This window comes from Typopeltis vanoorti, chromosome 10 (assembly GCF_054136105.1).
Source record: "Typopeltis vanoorti isolate ZY-2024b chromosome 10, IOZ_Tvanoo_1.0, whole genome shotgun sequence".
Classification (NCBI taxonomy): Eukaryota; Metazoa; Arthropoda; class Arachnida; order Uropygi; family Thelyphonidae; genus Typopeltis; species Typopeltis vanoorti.
In genome coordinates, this window is record NC_143558.1 from 62611136 (window position 1) to 62632380 (window position 21245).

The 21245-nt window shown below is 36.4% G+C and overlaps 1 protein-coding gene across 1 annotated transcript in view; it reads right to left on the reverse strand.

Moving 5' to 3' along the window:
• Positions 1-659: 659 nt before the first annotated feature.
• The window catches only part of Trax (Translin associated factor X), a 56326-nt gene continuing 35740 nt past the window's right edge, over positions 660-21245 (reverse strand). Inside the window, exons 4-5 of the mRNA XM_090398919.1 lie at positions 19565-19674; positions 660-1117 (exon numbers count right to left, since the gene is read on the reverse strand). Of these exons, the coding sequence (XP_090255045.1) occupies positions 734-1117; positions 19565-19674 (494 nt within the window). The 3' untranslated portion in view covers positions 660-733. The remainder of the gene's footprint in view (positions 1118-19564; positions 19675-21245) is intronic.

Here is a 21245-nt window from a genome sequence, read left to right on the forward strand (position 1 = left end):
ATTTTTTTCAAAAAAAAACTAAAGACAAGGAAAGGTGTTAAAAATTAGTACAGAGTTCAAAGAAATTTCAAAATATTTGTATGATTAATTTTCCCTGCTACTTCTGTTTTTTATATTATGATAATCTCTTAGTTTTACCAGTCAGTGCATGGACTGCCAAACAAGTGTTGAATGTAGCTGGCTGGTACATGGCTATGTTATCAGGTGGAGCAATCTCTAAAAGAAGTTGCACAGCAGCATGCTATTTTTCACATTCTTTGTTCAGTAATAAGGATCTCATCATAAACATCCCCAAAGTACAATTATTTCTGATCTGCTATTAAATTTTATGGTCAGATGTTTTTCCAAATTCTAACTATGGAAGCACTGCTAATGGAAAGTCAAAACACAGAAGAATCAAATATAGCCATTCCAAAGACGACAAAAATGATGCAACCAACCCCTGCAGCATGTAATTTTTTTTTTTTTTGTGATCTTCACTCACAAAATGTCAAGCTAATGTTAGCTATTCACATTCCAGATGAAAACTTGGTGAAGAACAAAGATTGTGCAGAGTTTTACTATGTTTTAGGAGTGAAATAAGTTTTTTTTTGTAAACAGCACAGGAAATTACTTTCTTTTTAAATGTTTGTAGTGATTTTTGAAGTTAATAAACAATAAAAAGAACTAAGTTTTTATTAAAATATTCAAATTATCGTAGAATAAGATCTCACTATTAAGAACTGCTTGAATTTTAGTGTTCATATTCCATTGTTTCATTTCCAAAAGGATCCATAACAGACCTATTGCTAAACACATCAGCTAACATGTGATTTGGTATCTCAGATCCCCGAACTCTAATAGTATAGCATGCATTTTCCACTTTCTGAAGACTACATTTCAAGGTCTGGATTTTGCGATAGAATTCTCGTCCTGCCAAATTCCCTATGACTAAAAAGGCATCATAGATATTCTGCAAAAACTGACATAATTCAAATGGTACATTCAGATCTCCCTGGCCAACACTATTAATACATTTTCTCATCAGTTCTCCAGTAAGATCTGCAATACCCAAAATGTAATCTAAAGGAGGAATTATTAAGGAAAATTCTATTTCTTTCTCTTCATTATCTTCTTCCTATAAAAAGAAAAAAAAAAAAAAAAGTCATCACTAAATATTATTGTGTTAAAATTGCTTTAAATATCAATCAAGAATTTCCATAAGACAGACACATAAATGAAGATAAGATGACTTGATAAACATTGTAATCAATTCTCAGTACAACGATAATGCTATAAAAACTCTCCACTCTAAAGGACCATTCAGCAGTTGATAATCACCATGTAGAAGCCAAATGCATGATCATGAACTACATCCCAAATTTACAGAAATAAACTGCTGCTGGTCAAACTGACTCAAATACAGAACTAGTATTTGAGTCAGATCTTCCCGAAATAAATAAAATAAAAAAAAGTTTCCAAATCGGTCATATCTGATTTATCACGAGTTGGTGACTGATCATTAATGTGACTGTAAAGATGGTTTGCAGTATGACCCAGATATTAATTGCTGTACACTAGTTATTTTTTCAGTCAAATTCATATAGAGGTGCTTAAAAAATTTTGTGCTGGCTCACCAGTCAAGTCAAGTCAATATCTCAACTGTCAGATGTTAGCCTATATATCATATTCACATGTTTATTCCTGGATTAGGTCAAATTTATAAGCTTTTGTTAATGCTAATTTTAACCTGTATAACTAATAGTGAAACTTGCATATTAGTTTTTAGCAGTCTGCAAAGAAAACATTATGTATTTTATAAATCATATAAAGCCGCATTATATATATATATATACATATATTAATACCATTTTTTGCTAATTTTTCAGTCTTAACACTTCCATATCTTGAATTGCTTTCATAGTAAAAAGCAAACATTGAAAAAAAAATAATAAATAAATAAAATAATAAATAAAATCCTGAAGACTACACATAACTACATTGTGCATTTTGTAATTCTAATTTTCTTTGAAACACTGGTGGATGGACAGGTCAGTGATGTCAGATAACACACTGGTAACTCAAAAAACAAAATCATTTAGGTTAGAATCAATATATAGTCATAACCCAACTTACGCAAATCCGGAGTTATGCAGTTTGTTATATGTACGTATTCCCGTCCAGCTTCACGCCTCACCACTAGTCATATCTTTCAGACTCTGGCCGCATTCGCCAGTGTCGCACATGCTATGAACAAGCACTGACATGTTTCACGGGATCTCCATTCATACACAATTTTTAAAGTCTACAAACCTTGCAATTGTTTAATGTCATAACATTAAATTCTTGATAAAAATTTTATCACGTAAAAAATAATAATGTCGTCCAAAAGAAGCAAGTCCGATTCTGATATAGCTAGCAAAAAGAAAAACATCGACTTTGGAAACAAAACTCAACATTATTAAGGATTTTGAAGGCGGAATGAAAATTTGTGAGCTAGCAAAGAAGTTCGATCTACAGGAATCCACAGTAAGAACAATCATAAAAGAAAGGTTTACAGATGTTGGAGGACATAGATTCTAACGAAGAACGAATTGTAGCCGCAAGGAATAAAAAAATCATTAGCTTGCTATGGAGAAATTTTGCGTGACAAGAAAAAGACATTATGCCGTCAGACGAATCTATTAGATTTTATGAAACCATCAACATCGAAATAACTTGCTTTTTTTTATGTACAAAAAACTACAATTATCATTGTATTTCTTAAAAAATATAGGTGTTTTTGTAAACTTCTGATCCCAATTGTATGCTTGTATATATAAATTACATGCAAAATTATACCCCGAGTTACGCAAATTCGACTTACGCGCTTTTTGTTGGTCCCACCTACCACGTGACTTCGGGTTTTTACTGTATATAATGAAATATTTTTGGAAAATAAATACATCATCATCATCATCATCATCAAATTCCTGCCATGTACCCTCAAGGGGTGTACAGGATATGACAGTACTACATGAAAAAATTACATCATTACTAACTTCCTATCTACAATTTTCCTCCAAATCAGTCTGTTACTTGTCAAGACTCCAACATTATCAGATCTTATATTTCTATCGTCTAAGGCACTTTGTACCGTATCAATCCACCTATATCTTGGTCTTCCTCTGGGTCGTTTTCCTGACAACCTGGCAGAGAACACTTGTTTTGCTAATCTTTCCTCTCCCATTCTATTTAAGTGACCATACCATCTGAGATTAGCTCTGCTAACGCATTCCTGGATGCTGACAATGTCAAGTTCTTTCCTAATATCCTCATTTTTAATATGATATTGCCATTGATGCCATCTGTTCACGCCTCTAATCTTTCTCAGGACTCTCATATCTGCGGTCTCTAGTCTTTGGTCAAGTGTTTTACTTCTGACCCAGCTCTCAGATCCATAAGTTAAAATTGGTTTGAACACAGTCTTGTATACAGCTAATTTAGTGTTCCGACTAATTTCTTTCTTATTCCATATGAATTTATTCAATTGACTTCCCACGATACCAGCTTTGCTGATTCTGTTGTCTATTTCTATATTTAGTTTACCATCTTCAGTAAAAATTGTGCCTAAGTAGCTGAAATGTTTTACTTGTTCCACAGGTTCTCCATTCACAACACAGTTGACATTTTCAATGATTCTGCCTATTTTCATTGTCTTTGTCTTTTTATTGCTGACCTTCATACCATATCTATTACAACAGCTATTCAGTTTAGTCAGAGAATCTTGCAGACTTGTAGCGGATTTATTTAGAAGTATAACATCATCCGCATAAAGCAAAGAGCTGACATTAACATCTCCAATTTTGATATCAGGTTTAATACCACATTCCTTCATAATGTGATCCATATAGATAATGAATAACAGAGGGGATAATGTACATCCTTGTCTCACACCAGATTTAACATTAAACCATCTTCCTGTACTTCCTTCAATTCTAACTGCTGACTCACAACTCAAATAAAGACTAAGTATTGCTTGATATAATGCCCCATTGACACCATATAACTGCAGCGTATTGAATAGCTTCTCTCTTGGCACCTTGTCATATGCCTTTTCCAAATCGACAAAACTTAAATACAGATCTTTGTTATATTCCCATGCTTTCTCGACTATTTGTCGTAAAGTGAAGATCTGATCCTGACAGCCTCTATTTGGCCTGAATCCAGCTTGTTCTTCACCAAGCTTTTCTTCCATAATTCTTCTCAACCGTTTCTCAAGTATACTTGCATAGATCTTGCCAGGAACACTCAGTAGGGAAATACCTCTGTAATTCTCACATTCAGTTTTATTTCCCTTTTTATATATGGGTACTATGAGAGTTCTACTCCAATCATCGGGAATTCGTCCCTCTGTCCAGGCTTTCTGAACTATGCAGTGCAGCCACTGTAAGACTCTTATACCACCATACTTCAGCATTTCTGGTCGAATATCATCTACTCCTGCTGCCTTTCCACATTTCAAGCCTTTGATGGCTTTTTCTACTTCAAGTATGGATATGTATTCCTGACTGCATGCCTGGTCAGTATTTTTTATCACTGTGCTGTCATCACTGCTTGTTTCATTTAGCAGTTTTTCAAAGTAATTACTCCATACTTCAAGGATATCTTTTTCTCCTGTTTTCATTTCACCTTTATCATCTCTAATTCCTTTTACAGCACTCTTTCCTCCATTCCTAAGCTTCTTCAACAACCTCCAGAATATTTTGCCACCTTCTTGATATTTATTTTCTATATTCTTGCCAAAGTCCTCCCATGACTTTTGTTTAGCTAGTTTTACACACTGTTTAGCTTTCTTACATTTGTCTCTGTATTCTGTAAGAGTAAAAGCTGACTTATTTGCCAGGAACTTTTGATATGCTTTCTTCTTTTCCTTCACTGCCTCTTTAACTTCCTGTGTCCACCAGGGAGTTCTGATTTTTTTATCTTTGCACACAACCTTACCACATGCCTCTCTGGCAGAATCAATCAATGTTTCCTTCAGAGTTTGCCACTGAATCTCCAAGGTTTGATTCCTGTTCTCAAACTCTTTCATTTTCTTTTCAATAATATTTCTGTATTTTAGTCTACAGTTTACATCTGAGAGCTGCTCAACTTTTATTCGCTTTAAAACTTTCTTACATGTTATTCTTTTCAATATGAAATTCAATTTTATCCTGCTCAAGACTAAATAGTGATCACTTCCAATTTCAAATCCTCTGTACACTCTGGTGTCCTGCACCAGGGAGAAAACATCACTATCAACAATAACATAGTCAATGAGACTTTTCTTATTCCTTGCCTCTTCTCTCCATGTGAATTTGTGCACATTTTTATGTTGGAACATGGTGTTAGTAATAACCAGTCCATGTCCTGAGCAGAAATCCAACAGATATTTGCCATTATTATTAGCTTTGCTCTTTTCTCCAAATTTTCCCAAAATATTTTTGTATGTCTCGCAATCATTTCCTACTCTACTATTTAGATCCCCAACAAGGACCAACTTTTCCTTTTTCATTGTGTCAGTTGCTTTTTCTAAAGCCTCAAAAAATTCCTCCACTTCTACCTTAGTAGAACCTTCTGTGGGACCATAGGCACAAATAAGTCTCATTGTCCAGTTCCCCATTCTCATATTTGCCCACATTACTCTACTTGAGACTGACTGCCATTCAAGAAGATTAGCCTCGTATTTTGTGTTGAATACTATGGCTACTCCTTCTTTTCCTTGATTGTCATTGCCTGAATATAACATTTTGTATTTATTGCTCAGAAAGATCTCACCAGTTTTGGTCTTTTTTGTTTCAGTCACCCCTATTATGTCGATCTGGTACTTATCTAATTCCTCAGCTAGCTCCATTTCTTTGCCATTCAGGCTTCTTACATTGATAGTACCGATCTTTAACTCTGGTGATGTTGAGTTGGGGTTTGTTTTCAGATTTGTTCCAGTAGCTGACTTTTCGCTGTTCACCCTGGTTCCCTGGCGAAAACAACGGGGGCCTTGTTTAACCGGGCGACGCCCCAGCCGGCATGAAATTTTGTCATGTTGTACCATCATTTTTTATTTTGGTTTAACCAATAAGAATACAATTTGGTCGGCTAAATCCCAAATTGCCAGCCCATCCTCGTTCGTTCAGTATCAAAGTAGATACCCAACAGGGTGCACCACGAGAAGGTGAGGATTGGACATTAGGTCAGAAGCCCTGGTCGGTTCTCCGCATTCCTTTAAAGGCTATGTGGAGGTCTCCTCTCAGTTATACAGCTTTGACCCTTAAGCACCCTGAAAATAAATACTTCTTATTCAATTTTGCAAGTTTTAAATCCACTGCTAATGATCAAATTCTGCATATTCCATCGCAAGGTAGGAAATACATGTTAGAGGCTTAATGGAGTGCAATAGCACCATTAAAGGATTAAAAATAATTCTTTCAATATTTCATCAGGGAGTACAATATAGATGGAGTGCCTTCGGATGTAAACAGGGATGTTGAGGTATTAGTATTTCCCATAAGTTTTATACAACCCTATTTACTCATATTAGGTTGACTATTGAGAGTAGCTACACATTCTAAAAACAGTCTTTCTCTTCAAAGTTACTGTGATGAAGCATAGTGGTCTTTAGCCAGTTGATTCTATAAGCTGTATCCAAAGCATGGACTGCAAGACCTAACTGACCATAGTCATGACAGATGTAATTTTTATGTTCCTCCATGCAGAATGGTGGCTGATCTTTCTGTCTATCAAGAGTAGGCAAATTTGGAGGAACAGAACTATATACACAGGAACTCAGAGAGGAGGGAGGGAGTTGGTCTTTGGGGGAGCAAATAAAGGTAGCTAGTTATAAGTGGGGGCTTGAAAGCTGTGCAGAGGTATTTAAGATTCTGGCTATAACTCGGACATAAGGGATGGCAATAGCATTATTGAAATCCTGACTATAAAGGATTGATTATTATTATTATTTTTTTTTTTTTTTTCATACTGTGGGAAGTAGTCATATCTGATGCAAGCCCTCATTGGAACAGAAGTTATAGGCTCTATTGGTTAGTGTTTTAATGATACCAAATTGTTGGGGTGGGTAATGGGAAAGTTATTATTCCATCACACTTCCAGGGAGTCCAAAGGCTCATCAATGGAGGTCACCCAATCCACAACTCGTCTCCACCACTCAATCCATCAACCACAACTACACCAACATTAGTATTTCCAAAAACAAACATCCATGCCCATGGTGGGATTCGAACCTGCATTTGGCTAGAGAGAGAGAGGATACACTAACCACTCATCCAAGTTTATGAATATATATATGTCTGTATGAGTGGGTTTCTTGTATACTGAAAAGGACAGGATACTAAGGGATCTAGAGAGGCTCGACTATTATTAGTTTCCTTTTCTGTTAATTTGGATTCTAGCATAAAGTCAGGAACTTGTTTTTCCAAATATATGAAAAAATTTTAAGGTGAGTGGGATAAACTCAGAGGTTCTATCTTGAGAAATACTTGAAATGGATAGCAAATGAAAAGAGGTGTGACATCAAGAGGGAAAAAAAAACATTTAATCTGATATTGGATCTGGAAGATAACACATTAATTTGGAGGAAAATAGTTGATCGGAAGCTAGTAATGATGTAACTTTTTCATGTAGTACTAGCACATAATATCCAGTACATTCTCTGAAGGTACATATTAGGAATTGGATGATATTTTTCATTTCAGTATGGTATTAATTTTCATCTTGCTAAAAATAAATAATCATCACTTTATATTTCAAATCTTGTCCACTCTTGTATTAAGAACCAATGAGATGATATTACTATCAATAATAAAGTAAGACATTTATTATTCCTTCTTGTAAACTTCATGCTGAAACATGGTATGGTGTTAGTAATGAGTAATCTATGCCCTGAACAGAAATCTAGCTAATATGTGCCCTTGTTACCTTTGCTCATTTCTCCAATTTTTTCCACAAATGGTCATTAATCAGATTGTTAAAAGCTGTTTGGAGTTTGTAATGCCTCAAAAAAAAAAAAAATTTTTTTTGGATGTACAGCAGGCAATATTTGTAATATGTTTATGACAGAGATTCTTCTTAGTCCTCCTAAGAAGATAAATCTCATTTGTGTATAAAGATTTGGTTATTGACAGTAAGGCTGGAAGAAAATTTTTGGGAAATAAGGCAGAACTGCATTTTGTTAGCATTGAAATTGACAACATTATCTAAACCTCACTGATCAATGGTTTGGAGATTTGAATGTAAAATGATAGTGGTTAAGGCTTTGGAGAGTGTAATTTATGCATTGCCAGGAGTGGAAAATGAAAAGGAACAGTGAAATGTGCTGTCATCAGTGAAACTACATATGGGATTGGCAGTCTGCTGAATAAATCAAGACAGGGAACTATCTACATCACACAAAGTGAGCATTTAGTCAGAAAGCTGGCAGTCCAGCTGCAGAATTCAGGAGAAGACCAAATGATGGGAGTTTACTCAACAGGCCAAAAGCCTAGGAGATAATGAGGGCAACAATCACTTGAGACTCAAACCTTTTCCATGGAATTTGTCCAAATGGGTGACATAAGTGAGTAGATCAGCTCTTGATTGACAGTGACAGAATCCATACTGGCAGTCATTTATTTGTTGTAAGTCTTCGAGGTAGTAATGCAGTTGAATGTTGATGGTTTTTTCCGTCACTAGAAAGGAGTGAGGTGGGAGAAACTGGGCAGTAGTTTGAAAGTAACAATTTGTCACCCTTTTTAGGTTGAATGTGGGTTAATTTCCAGACTGCAAGGGGATATTTACCAAAATCAACAGTGCAAGAATTGGAGAAGGAGGAAGCTTTTTTTTTATGCAACAGAACAATCAGGATGTAATAGTAGTGAGAGCAGTGTTGGGCAGAAGTCATGACTAATAGCTTGACCAAGAGACCAGAATGCATGGCTGCCATTTGGACAGAATAAATTTGTAGGTGTAAGTTTCTGTGGTTTAGCAGTTCAAAAGAAAAATTTCGGTATTGTGACATGTTTATTAAGATAAATAAAGATAAACAAACCCGACAAGTTTCGCATGTCGTTTGACTTACATCTTCAGGGGTTAAAGGTAACTAAAAATTTAAACACAAGAAATGAGAAATTACTCAAAATAGTCCATTAGATGTTGTTATGGCAGTCTAACTGTTCATCAAATTAAAAAAATCTGAATACAGAATCGATACATACTATGTTTGAACAATGCTGGATGTTGTCACGTTCTGTTATTCACGTTCACTCTGTCCTAGGTCTGACTTAGGTATATTTTTTATGAATGCTGACTAAACTTGGTGTAGAATTAGGCCCTGGTTTTTGTTGCATTGCATTGGGATTCTAAGCATATTTGTAGCTTCCTTAAATTTCCTTGTGAAACAGTTTTTTTCAATATTGTTATGATATTATCTGTGTATCTGGTAACAATTTTTCAATATTGTTATGGAATGATCTGGTATTTTGCTAAGCATGTTATCAATTTGCAAAGAAAATGTTTCAGTATCTCTGTTTATTCTATGCAGTTGGAAAAGGAAGGCCAGAATGGAGTTGTGAAAATTAAAATTGCCAAGGAAGATGATCTCACTATTAGTAAAGGTGTTTGTGATTTTTTCCAGCTGTGCTGGAGAATGTCAAAAAGTTCAGAATGACTGGTGCCATTAGGGGATCTAAAAAAGATGAATAAATGAGTGAACAAATACCACTTTTGTGAAGGAAAGAGCCAAAGAATGTATTTGGTAATGCTAAGGTGCATAATGCTTGGAGAAGCTAAAATTTGAATTTCTGTTTAAAAAGTATAGATATGCAGACTGGAGATAGGACCACACATATCTCAATTATATAAATTGAGATGAAACATGGAATTACTGTATATTTACAATAAGAGATTCCTCATTAAGCTAAACACACAGAAAATTTTGCTCAACTCCTCTGCAAATTGTGGCCTTATTACTCCACACACATACCAGTACTGATTCCTCCAGCACCTTGCAGAATAGTGACAACAGATTTATTTGATTGCTGATCTGGAAGTCTCCTGGAGTGTTACCATTAGGTTCAGTCCGGTATGCTATAGGCATACTGGATTATTCCATGGACCACCACCAGCTGGTCCATAGAATAATCTTTTTGCTAAACCTATACAAAAATGTTGGATCTCTGTTGATGTCTGAAGTGAATTAATTGCAACAATATCATTTCATATTACATGCTGGATTTCTGCTCAGGACATGGACTGGTTATTACTAACACCATGTTCCAACATAAAAATGTGCACAAATTCACATGGAGAGAAGAGGCAAGGGATAAGAAAAGTCTCATTGACTGTGTTATTGTTGATAGTGATGTTTTCTCCCTGGTGCAGGACACCAGAGTGTACAGAGGATTTGAAATTGGAAGTGATCACTATCTAGTCTTGAGCAAGATAAAATCGAATTTCATATTGAAAAGAATAACATGCAAGAAAGTTTTAAAGCGAATAAAAGTTGAGCAGCTCTCAGATGTGAACTGTAGACTAAAATACACAAAGAATATTGAAGAAAAATGAAAGAGTTTCAGAACAGGAATAAAACCTTGGAGATTCAGTGGCAAGCCTTGAAAAAAGCCCTGATTGATTCAGCCAGAGAGGCATGTGGTGAAGTTGTCTGCAAGGATAGAAAAATTAGAACTCCATGGTGGACACAGGAAGTTAAAGAGGCAGTGAAGGAAAAGAAGAAAGCATATCAAGCAAGAATGCTAAACACTGTGTAAAATTAGCTAAACAAAACTCATGGGAGGACTTTGGCAAGAATATAGAAAATAAATATCAAGAAGGTGGCAAAATATTCTTGAGGTTGTTGAAGAAGCTTAGGAATGGAGGAAAGAATGCTGTAAAAGGAGTTAGAGATGATAAAGGTGAAATGAAAACAGGAGAAAAAGATATCCTTGATGTATGGAGCAACTACTTTGAAAAACTGCTAAATGAAACAAGCAGTGATGATAGCACAGTAGTAAAAAACACTGGCCAGGCATGCAGTCAGAAATACATATCCATACTTGAAGTAGAAAAAGCCATCAAAGGCATCAGTATAGTACGCCCACAGATACAAGACACTTCTGCGAATGTCAAAAGGAGAATCTATTCCATGGGATGAGTGTTTATTATTACACGTCGGAAAATTAACTTCTCTTTTATGATCATTGTACTTTTCATCATCATCATCATCAAATTCCTGCCATGTACCCTCAAGGGGTGTACAGGATATGATAGTACTACATGAAAAAATTACATCATTATTAATTTCCTATCTACAATTTTCCTCCAAATCAGTCTGTTACTTGTCAAGACTCCAACATTATCAGATCTTATATTTCTATCGTCTAAAGCACTTTGTACAGTATCAATCCACCTATATCTTGGTCTTCCTCTAGGTCGTTTTGCTGCCAACCTGGCAGAGAACACTTGTTTTGCTAATCTTTCCTCACCCATTCTGTTTAAGTGACCATACCACCTGAGATTAGCTCTGCTAACACATTCCTGGATGTTGACAATGTCAAGTTCTTTCCTAATATCCTCGTTTTTAATATGATATTGTCATTGATGCCATCTGTTCACGCCTATAATCTTTCTCAGGACTCTCATATCTGTGGTCTCTAGTCTTTGGTCAAGTGTTTTACTTCTGACCCAGCTCTCAGATCCATAAGTTAAAACTGGTTTGAACACTGTCTTGTACACAGCTAATTTAGTGTTCTGACTAATTTCTCTCTAATTCCATATAAATTTATTCAATTGATTTCCCACCATACCAGCTTTGCTTATTCTGTTGTCTATTTCTATATTTAATTTACCATCTTCAGTAAAAATCGTGCCTAAATAGCTGAAATGTTTTACTTGTTCCACAGGCTCTCCATTCACAACACAGTAGACATTCTCAATGATTCTGCCTATTTTCATTGTCTTTGTCTTTTTATTGCTGACCTTCATATCATATCTATTCAATTTAGTCAGAGAATCTTGCAGACTTGTCGCAGATTTATTTAGAAGTATAACATCATCTGCATAAAGCAAAGAGCTGACATTAACATCTCCAATTTTGATATCATGTTTAATACCACTTTCCTTCATAATGTGATCCATATAGATAATGAATAACAGAGGGGATAATGTACATCCTTGTCTCACACCAGATTTAACTTTAAACCATCTTCCTGTACTTCCTTCAATTCTAACTGCTGACTTACAACTCAAATAAAGACTAAGTATTGCTTGATATAATGCCCCATTGACACCATATAACTGCAGCGTATTGAATAGCTTCTCTCTTGGCACCTTGTCATATGCCTTTTCCAGATCGACAAAACTTAAATACAGATCTTTGTTATATTCCCATGCTTTCTCGACTATTTGTCGTAAAGTGAAGATCTGATCCTGACAGCCTCTATTTGGCCTGAATCCAGCTTGTTCTTCACCAAGCTTTTCTTCCACAATTCTTCTCAACCGTTTCTCAAGTATACTTGCATAGATCTTGCCAGGAACACTCAGTAGGGAAATATCTCTGTAATTCTCACATGCAGTTTTATTTCCCTTTTTATATATGGGTACTATGAGGGCTCTACTCCAGTCATCGGGAATTCGTCCCACTGTCTAGGCTTTCTGAACTATGCAGTGCAGCCACTGTAAGACTCTTATACCACCATACTTCAGCATTTCTGGTCGAATATCATCTACTCCTGCTGCCTTTCCACATTTCAAGCCTTTGATGGCTTTTTCTACTTCTAGTATGGATATGTATTTCTGACTGCATGCCTGGTCAGTGTTTTTTACCACTGTGCTGTCATCACTGCTTGTGTCACTTAGCAGTTTTTCAAAGTAATTACTCCATACTTCAAGGATATCTTTTTCTCCCATTTTCATGTCACCTTTATCATCTCTAATTCCTTTTACAGCACTCTTTCCTCCATTCTTAAGCTTCTTCAACAACCTCTAGAATATTTTGCCACCTTCTTGATATTTATTTTCTATATTCTTGCCAAAGTCCTCCCATGACTTTTGTTTAGCTAGTTTTACACAGTGTTTAGCATTCTTGCATTTGTCTCTATATTCTCTAAGAGCACAAGCTGACTTATTTGACAGGAACTTTTGGTATGCTTTCTTCTTTTCCTTCACTGCCTCTTTAACTTCCTGTGTCCACCAGGGAGTTCTGATTTTTTTATCCTTGCACACAACCTCACCACATGCCTCTCTGGCAGAATCAATCAATGTTTTCTTCAGAGTTTGCCACTGAATCTCCAAGGTTTGATTCCTGTTCTCAAACTTTTTCATTTTTTCTTCAATAATCTTTGTGTATTTTAGCCTACAGTTCACATCTGAGAGCTGCTCAACTTTTATTCGCTTTAAAACTTTCTTATATGTTCTTCTTTCCAATATGAAATTCAATTTTATCCTGCTCAAGACTAAATAGTGATCACTTCCAATTTCAAATCCTCTGTACACTCTGGTGTCCTGCACCAGGGAGAAAACATCACTATCAACAATAACATAGTCAATGAGACTTTTCTTATTCCTAGCCTCTTCTCTCCATGTGAATTTCTGCACATTTTTTTTTGTACTTTTGTACAATGAATTACATTCATTGTACTTTTTAAAGTAACTATTTTGTTTGTATAACAGTTGGAAAATTTTACGTATAAAACGTGATTTCGTGCGTTGGTGATCAATTCGTACATCGTCTTATTTCTTTCTCCCCTTCAACATGAATTGACTCTTCTTGGCAGTTTGTCAATGAGAGCTCTCGCTTCTGTGGTCAGACTATAATGAGTGTTATACAAAAACTGTTCTTTGAACACTTAGCTACAGATTAAAATTCTCTACTGAATATGAAAATAAATCTATAAATTTGATTCTAACTAGAGCAGATCATCATTAGTACAAAAGTATACCACAAATATTGGAAATTACTTGCATTCCTCCTATTACCCTCACTGCAGCAAAAAATCGGTCATATTAACACTTACAAATACTCATCTTCAATCACTATTTTAAACCAAGAAATCACATGCCTTTTACCAAAGCTAATTAACAAAATCCTATACCAGTGGTGGCGAACTTTTTTTATGTGAGCATGCCAAAAATTTACAAATAGAGTTGCTGATGTGCCGAGCAGTTTTTAATAAGGGGAAAAATTAATCTAACTTAATTTATTTATAATTTCATAAATATTTTATTTATATATTTGATTAGATTATTAAATTTATTTTAATGATGTTTGAAAAAAAAAAAGGTAGTGAGAAAAATATTTATGCATAGTAACTCACCATAGAAGTCAGCTGAGCAGGGGAAGCAGCAGAAGGATATCAACTTGTTGGCGAAATGCTTACCATATTTATTCGAATATAATTTGCTCTCGCGTATGACTTGCACCCCCTGATTTTACTTTATGAAAAAAGACATTAAAAAGTTTTGCATATACCTCACACATGAAAAATGTTTAAACATGTTCATGTCGAGGAGATAAGTAACTTGGACCCCGCAGTTAACAACATGCCCTCCCCAACAGCCATTATACTGCAGATGCAAGAAACACAAGTAGTTTTATTGTATCCCTGAATAAGGTACAGAGCCTTTTGCAGTCTGTGTAATATATTTTTCTCAACAAATAGTTCAATCAGAGGCAGTTGGAATAAAAACAGCACTAATTAATGAATCACATGTCCTTCTCTCACAGAAACCATGCTGTACAGATTCAAGCAAAACCATATGTTGCACGGGAAGCAGTATCTAACTAAAAACTATTGTCCAATTTTTCAATTACATGAAATAAGTGTTTGTTTTATTGCATTTGAAATTCTCGATGTCATTATGACAGATCACAAAGGCTAACTTCAAATAAAATTCTACGATGAATTGAAACATGCCATATAATGTGTGAGAGTTTGCCTGCCAGCTCAAATGCAAACAAGCAGCAATAAAATTCAAGGGTTGAAACGTTGCGCGAGTTGAGACCACCAGTAATGAGAAGCTCCGTCAGAACGATAAACAACACCCCCATCGTGAATGTGTTAAAACTAAGAAATATATGGTGAATATTGTTATGACAGTTTCAGATGTTATGGAATTCAGTTGAAGAGAATTAGCATTTCAATTCACCAATTGTCAGTCACGCAATCTTTTGTTAATACTGCGCCAATCATATGCACATCTTCATAGCAGCTCTCTCATGTAAAACAAAATTTAACTTTACGTATTGTAACGATTAAAAAAATAGTTGAATAATTTATAAGAATATAAAAGGATGTCAACTGTAAATCGTTGATGTGCCAACAAAATTCTCGGACATGCCACTTCTGGCATGCATGCCACAGGTTTGCCATCTAGGTCCTATACCATCTTAAAATTCCCATACATCCAAAACATTTACAAAGCCAAAAAATGCATCTTCAATTATTTTAGTTAAAAAAAACTTAAATATGGGAATAATGAAAATAAGTGATGACATGGCTCCAAGTACCAAGTCATCACTTCCTTTAAATAATGCATATCCATATCTTTTTAACATGCTTAAAAAAAATTAAGTTTTAATTAAAACTTAAATTTAGTTTTAAATTTAACTTAAGTTAAAAAAAACATTGTCATTTGAACAGACAACACAAAAAGGCTAAACTTATCTGTTCAAATGACAATGCCCTAACCACAGAACTAAACCACATTCTCAACACTTTCTCAGCCAATGGCTACCATCCCAAAACAATCCAAAAAATATTGAAACCAATAACCCCCCCCCCTCACAACAAGGATTACTCTAAATCCATCACCATACCCTGTATCAGAGGCACCTCTGAAAAAATTACAAAAATCCTAAAAAAACATGGCTTAACTTCTTGTTACAGACCATATAAGGAATTGGCATCCCTTATCCGCTCCACTAAAGACCCCCCCCCCCTAGACCTACCTGGTGTATACCAGGTCCCTTGCAGCTGTAAGCTGGCCTACTTTGGCAAAACAGGCAGGACAGCCAATATCAGAATTACAGAACACAAGGACTACATCCGGTTCCACCAATAGTGGAACCAGATGTAGTCCTTGTATATACCGGATATACCAATAGTGGAAGCGATCAGCCACTCTGGTCTTGCAGACCATGCTCTGGATATCCGCCATAAAATACGGTGGAAGAAAGTCACGATCATTTCCCGTAGTAAATACAAGTACAAAAGACTTTTCATGGAATCAGCCTCAGCCCTAAGAAACAATCCATACCTCAACAAATTTGGCTGCATGAGACTGCCTCAAATTTGGGAAACCTACATCAGAAGACCTCAGCCCAATCGCTCAAGAATACCAACATTGCCCGCTAGGGGGGGCACCAATAGGACTTTAGGAGAAAGAATAGCTTCCTTCTTCGTTATCATTTACTGTTTGCTGTGCCTGCGTGCATGTGTCTTGCTCACAAGTTCCTGTTGAAAATGGCAACGTGACGTTGCCAAAATATTGGATTTGTATTAAAAAGTTATTTTAATGTATATCCTAGTCTACGTTGTTATTTCCCTAAACTATTTAGTAATAACGCATAACCAACGTCTAAGCCTTTCCACTAGAATTACGATAATCCACAGAGATTCTACCGCACGTAAAGCCTACCATTACGGTAAAATGAAGTTGAAGCTATCAAGACAACTTAATCGTCTCGCATTCCTAAAACGCTGTCGGGGAAACCAGGTAATTCCTAACTGTGTTAAATTGAAGCACCGGTTCTCTTCGCATTTATTATCATGCCAGCCAAGCGTTGCTCAGGGAACAAATCGCTACTCACAGTTACCTGAGTGATGCTAACTTAGCTATCCACGCACTTGAAAATGACCTTTCAAGCACCTTAAGCAACGAAATATGGTCTATTTTGCATGACATCTCGTGCACTGAGAGTTTAAAAAAGTACGAGATCGACACATCAAAAAATTTGAAAATTTAATAAAGAACGTGATCTCGAAACCGCAACTTCCTACCAAAACGGAAGTCAACCTTTCGACGTTTTTTTTTAAACTGAAGCACTCGACGCCCTCTCACGTGGCCACAACTTCGGCATTGTGCCCAGAAGAATACCTGCAGAGGATATTATGATACAAGTTGAACACGGGATACGACACCATCCTAACCACGTCGCCAACGATATCAGACTGGATCTGGCTTGTGTTCTGACCAAAGCAAAACCACCTAAAGCCAACATGCCCATTAAAGAAATTAAATCTCTACTGGAATTAAAGAAAAACAAGGAAATAATAATCACCAAAGCGGATAAAGGGAACGCCGCAGTACTGCTTAAGCAAAAGGATTATACATGTAAGCTAAAAGCTCTATTGTTAGATCGGGCTACTTACCTCCCTATCGAGTACAATCCCACCAACTCACAAATTAGAAAACTCCACAGGTTCCTTAAGAAGGTCACTTCTTGGCCTGTGGAAGTCACTAACAAATTAAAACCATTTAACTCCATACCCCCCCCCACGTATTTATGGACTCCCAAAAATACATAAGGAAAATGTGCCATTACATCCCATAATGGCATTGGTTCCCCCACATACAAACTAGCTAAACACTTGGCCAAAGCTCTCACACACTATACTGGCAACACACCTTCATACATAAAAATCTCAGCCCACTTCAAAGCCAGCATAGAAAACTTTACACTCAAACACACTGATGTAATGGTCAGCTTTGATGTCTCCTCCTTATTCACAAATGTCCCGCTCAAAGAATCCTTAGAGCTAATCCAAGCTAAATTTCCTCCCGATATCACAGCCCTATTTCAGTTCACAATGAACTCAGGCTATTTTGTTTGGCAAGGAAAATTCTACAAACAAATAGAGGGGACAGCCATGGGTTCTCCACTCTCCCCACTCTTGGCCAACTTTTATATGGAGACTTTTGAAGAGAAAGCCTTAAACTCTGCCCCACAAAAACCAACCATTTGGCTTCGATATGTAGATGATGTGTTCGCTATTTGGCCACATGGCTCCGATGCACTCCTCTCCTTCCTAACACACTTAAACAACCAACACCCCAGAATCAAATTCACCTTGGAAGAAGAAAAAACAACTGCCTTCCTTTCTTAGACACACTAGTCACCCGCCAGCCTGATGGAACCTTGGTTTTCTCAGTCTATAGAAAACCCACCCATACAGGCAGATACATTCACCAAACAATCATCCCACCACCCTTCCTCACAACAATATGGTGTCATTAAGACACTACACAACAGGACTAAACTTATCTGTTCAAATGACAATGCCCTAACCACAGAACTAAACCACATTCTCAACACTTACTCAGCCAATGGCTACCCTCCCAATACAATCCAAAAAATATTGAAACCAATAAACCACAATTCCCCCCCCCCACCTCACAAACAAGGATTACTCTGAATCCATCACCATACCCTATATCAGAGGCACCTCTGAAAAAATTACAAAAATCCTAAAAAAACATGGCTTAACTTCTTGTTACAGACCATATGCCCTAACCACAAGCGGATAAGAAATTGGCATCCCTTATCCGCTCCACTAAAGACCAACCCCCCCCCCCCGACCTACCTGGTGTATACCAGGTCCCTCACAGCTGTAAGCTGTCCTACTTTGGCCAAACAGGCAGGACAGCCAATATCAGAATTACAGAACACAAGGACTACATCCGGTTCCACCAATACAGCCACTCTGGTCTTGCAGACCATGCTCTGGATACCCGCCATAGAATATGGTGGAAGAAAGCCACGATCATTCACCATAGTAAATACAAGTATGAAAGGCTTTTCATGGAATCAGCCTCAGCCCTAAAACCATCCAAACCTCAACAAATTTGGCTGCATGAGACTGCCTCAAATTTGGGAAACCTACATCAGAAGACTTCAGCCCAATCGCCCAAGAATACCAACATTGCCCGCTAGGGGACACCAGTAGGACTTTAGGAGAAAGAATAGCTTCCTTCTTCGTCCTCATTTACTATTCGCTGTGCCTGCGTGCACGTGTCTTGCTCACAAGTTCCTGTTGAAAATGGCAACGTGACATTGCCAAAATATTGGATATGTATTAAAAAGTTATTTTAATGTATATCCTGGTCTACGTTGTTATTTCCCTAAACTATTTAGTAATAATGCATAACCAACGTCTAAGCCTTTCCACTAGAACTTAAAATAAGTTAAGTCAAGTTAGAAGAAAAAAAAAAGATAAATTATTACTACAAAGCTTTAGTTATTATGTTTTAATTTTGTATTTGTTCTATACTATTCAGTTTATAGCACTTTAGGGCAATAAACTGTACAACGTATGTATTTTGTCTATTTTATAGAGAGATTATATCTAAACATTTTGAATAGTAAAATTATATCTTTACTTATACACATATAATTTTCAATGAAATTTTCTTGGGTATAGGGCTACTTGTCATTATCTATCTCTCATATCAGTGCAAATATTGTGTTATGTGAACAAAGAGTATTTGCTGAAACAATAATATTACTTTTTTTTTTCATTTTTCATATATTGCTTAACAATCATAATTATCTAATTATGTATAATAGACAGCATCATCTCACCTTAACATTTTCTTTATATATGAGGTCTGGCTGAAGTTCATTTAAACTGACAAGTCGCCCGTCTTTCAGGTAATAGTAAAATGTTACTGCTTCTAAATACTCTTGTAGTCCTGAAAATAATTGATGCAATATTCAAATAAATCTACAAGTCTGTAATGGAGATTTTGATTTGATATGTACTACTTTAAAGTAATATATATATAATAAGTAATATATAATTCACCACTATAAGGCAGAAAGCACTACATGGAGTGCATTCTTGGAAAACAGCAATGTTTTCCAAGAATTTGGAGGGGAGAGATGGTGGTGGTCCATGAGAGATGGCCAAGGGGTGTTTGAAGAAAGCAGTATCAAATTGTATAACCCAGTACAGAAGGATAAATCAGTGTGTGGGGGGGGGAAGACTTAGATGGATGAATAGCATCAAATAAGCAAGAGTTGCAGCCAAAGTTATTATTATTAGTATTGTGCAGGCACTTCCATGGAGTCCAAACTCATTGTAATAATAATAAATTTAGTTTAATCCTTTATCCAAGTGTGAGCAAACAAAGTTTGCGCCTGAAAATATCTTCAGGACTCGGGTAAGGTAGTACAACACCAGGCAACTCGTAGCACAGGTGGACCAAGCTAACATCACTCCTATCTCAGTATCTCCCATAATGCAAAACACATCTCCTTGTGGATATGTAGAATGATATGCATTAAGGGAAGGGCCACTACCCAGACTAGTTTCGACCTTTATTGAGGTCTCTTCAGTGGGAGCCAGGCAGAAGCAATGGTAAGGTCATCTTTACCTATAGGAGTTGAACCTATTAGACAAAGCACTCGCAACTGACTCTGGTAACCGATTCCCTTCATTCACAACTCTCCAAGCAAAAAAAAACCTAGTCCTCACACCCCCCCCCTACTAACCACACCTTTATTCAACTTCCAGGAATGATTCCTTGTTCTGGCCCCTCTAGCCAAGTGTTGAAACATTACCCCTGCATCAATCTTATAAAACCTTTTAAGCAACTTAAATGTTTCTCTCATATCTCCCCTTTTTCTCCTATCAACCAATTTCTACAATACACCTTCAATCTATCCTTATAGGAAAAATTCCACAGACTACTCACCACTGAATCTTCTCCACCACTTCCTCCCCAAGAAAGCCAGGAGACCAGACTTGAGCACAGTAATCCAAATGTGGATGCATCAAGGCCTTATAAAGAGGAATAACAACTTCCTTATCTCTACTTGTTAATGTGTTCTTCAATAGTCAAGTAATCTTATAGACTACCTTAGCAACATGTCCTCAAAACTTTAACTCTCTGTCTACCACCACCCATAAATCTCTAGCTTTATCTATTTCCTGGAGTACAATGCCATCAATGTGAAACACAGCTTGTAATCTATTTATCTCAAAATGCATAACTTTACATTTCTCAACATTAAACTGACACCAATTATCTTTTGCCCATGCTGACAGCCTATTTAAATCATCCTGCAAGCTCTCCATATCACCTTGATTAACTATTACTCTAGCAAATTTCACATCATCAGCAAACAACTGAATATTTTCTTTCAAGTTATGTCCTATATCATTTATTTACAAATTAAACAGCATTGGTCCCAGCACACCACTAGTCGGCTTGATTCTGCCCCTCTGCTGGACAAATATCAAAAAGTGGTACTTTTTGAT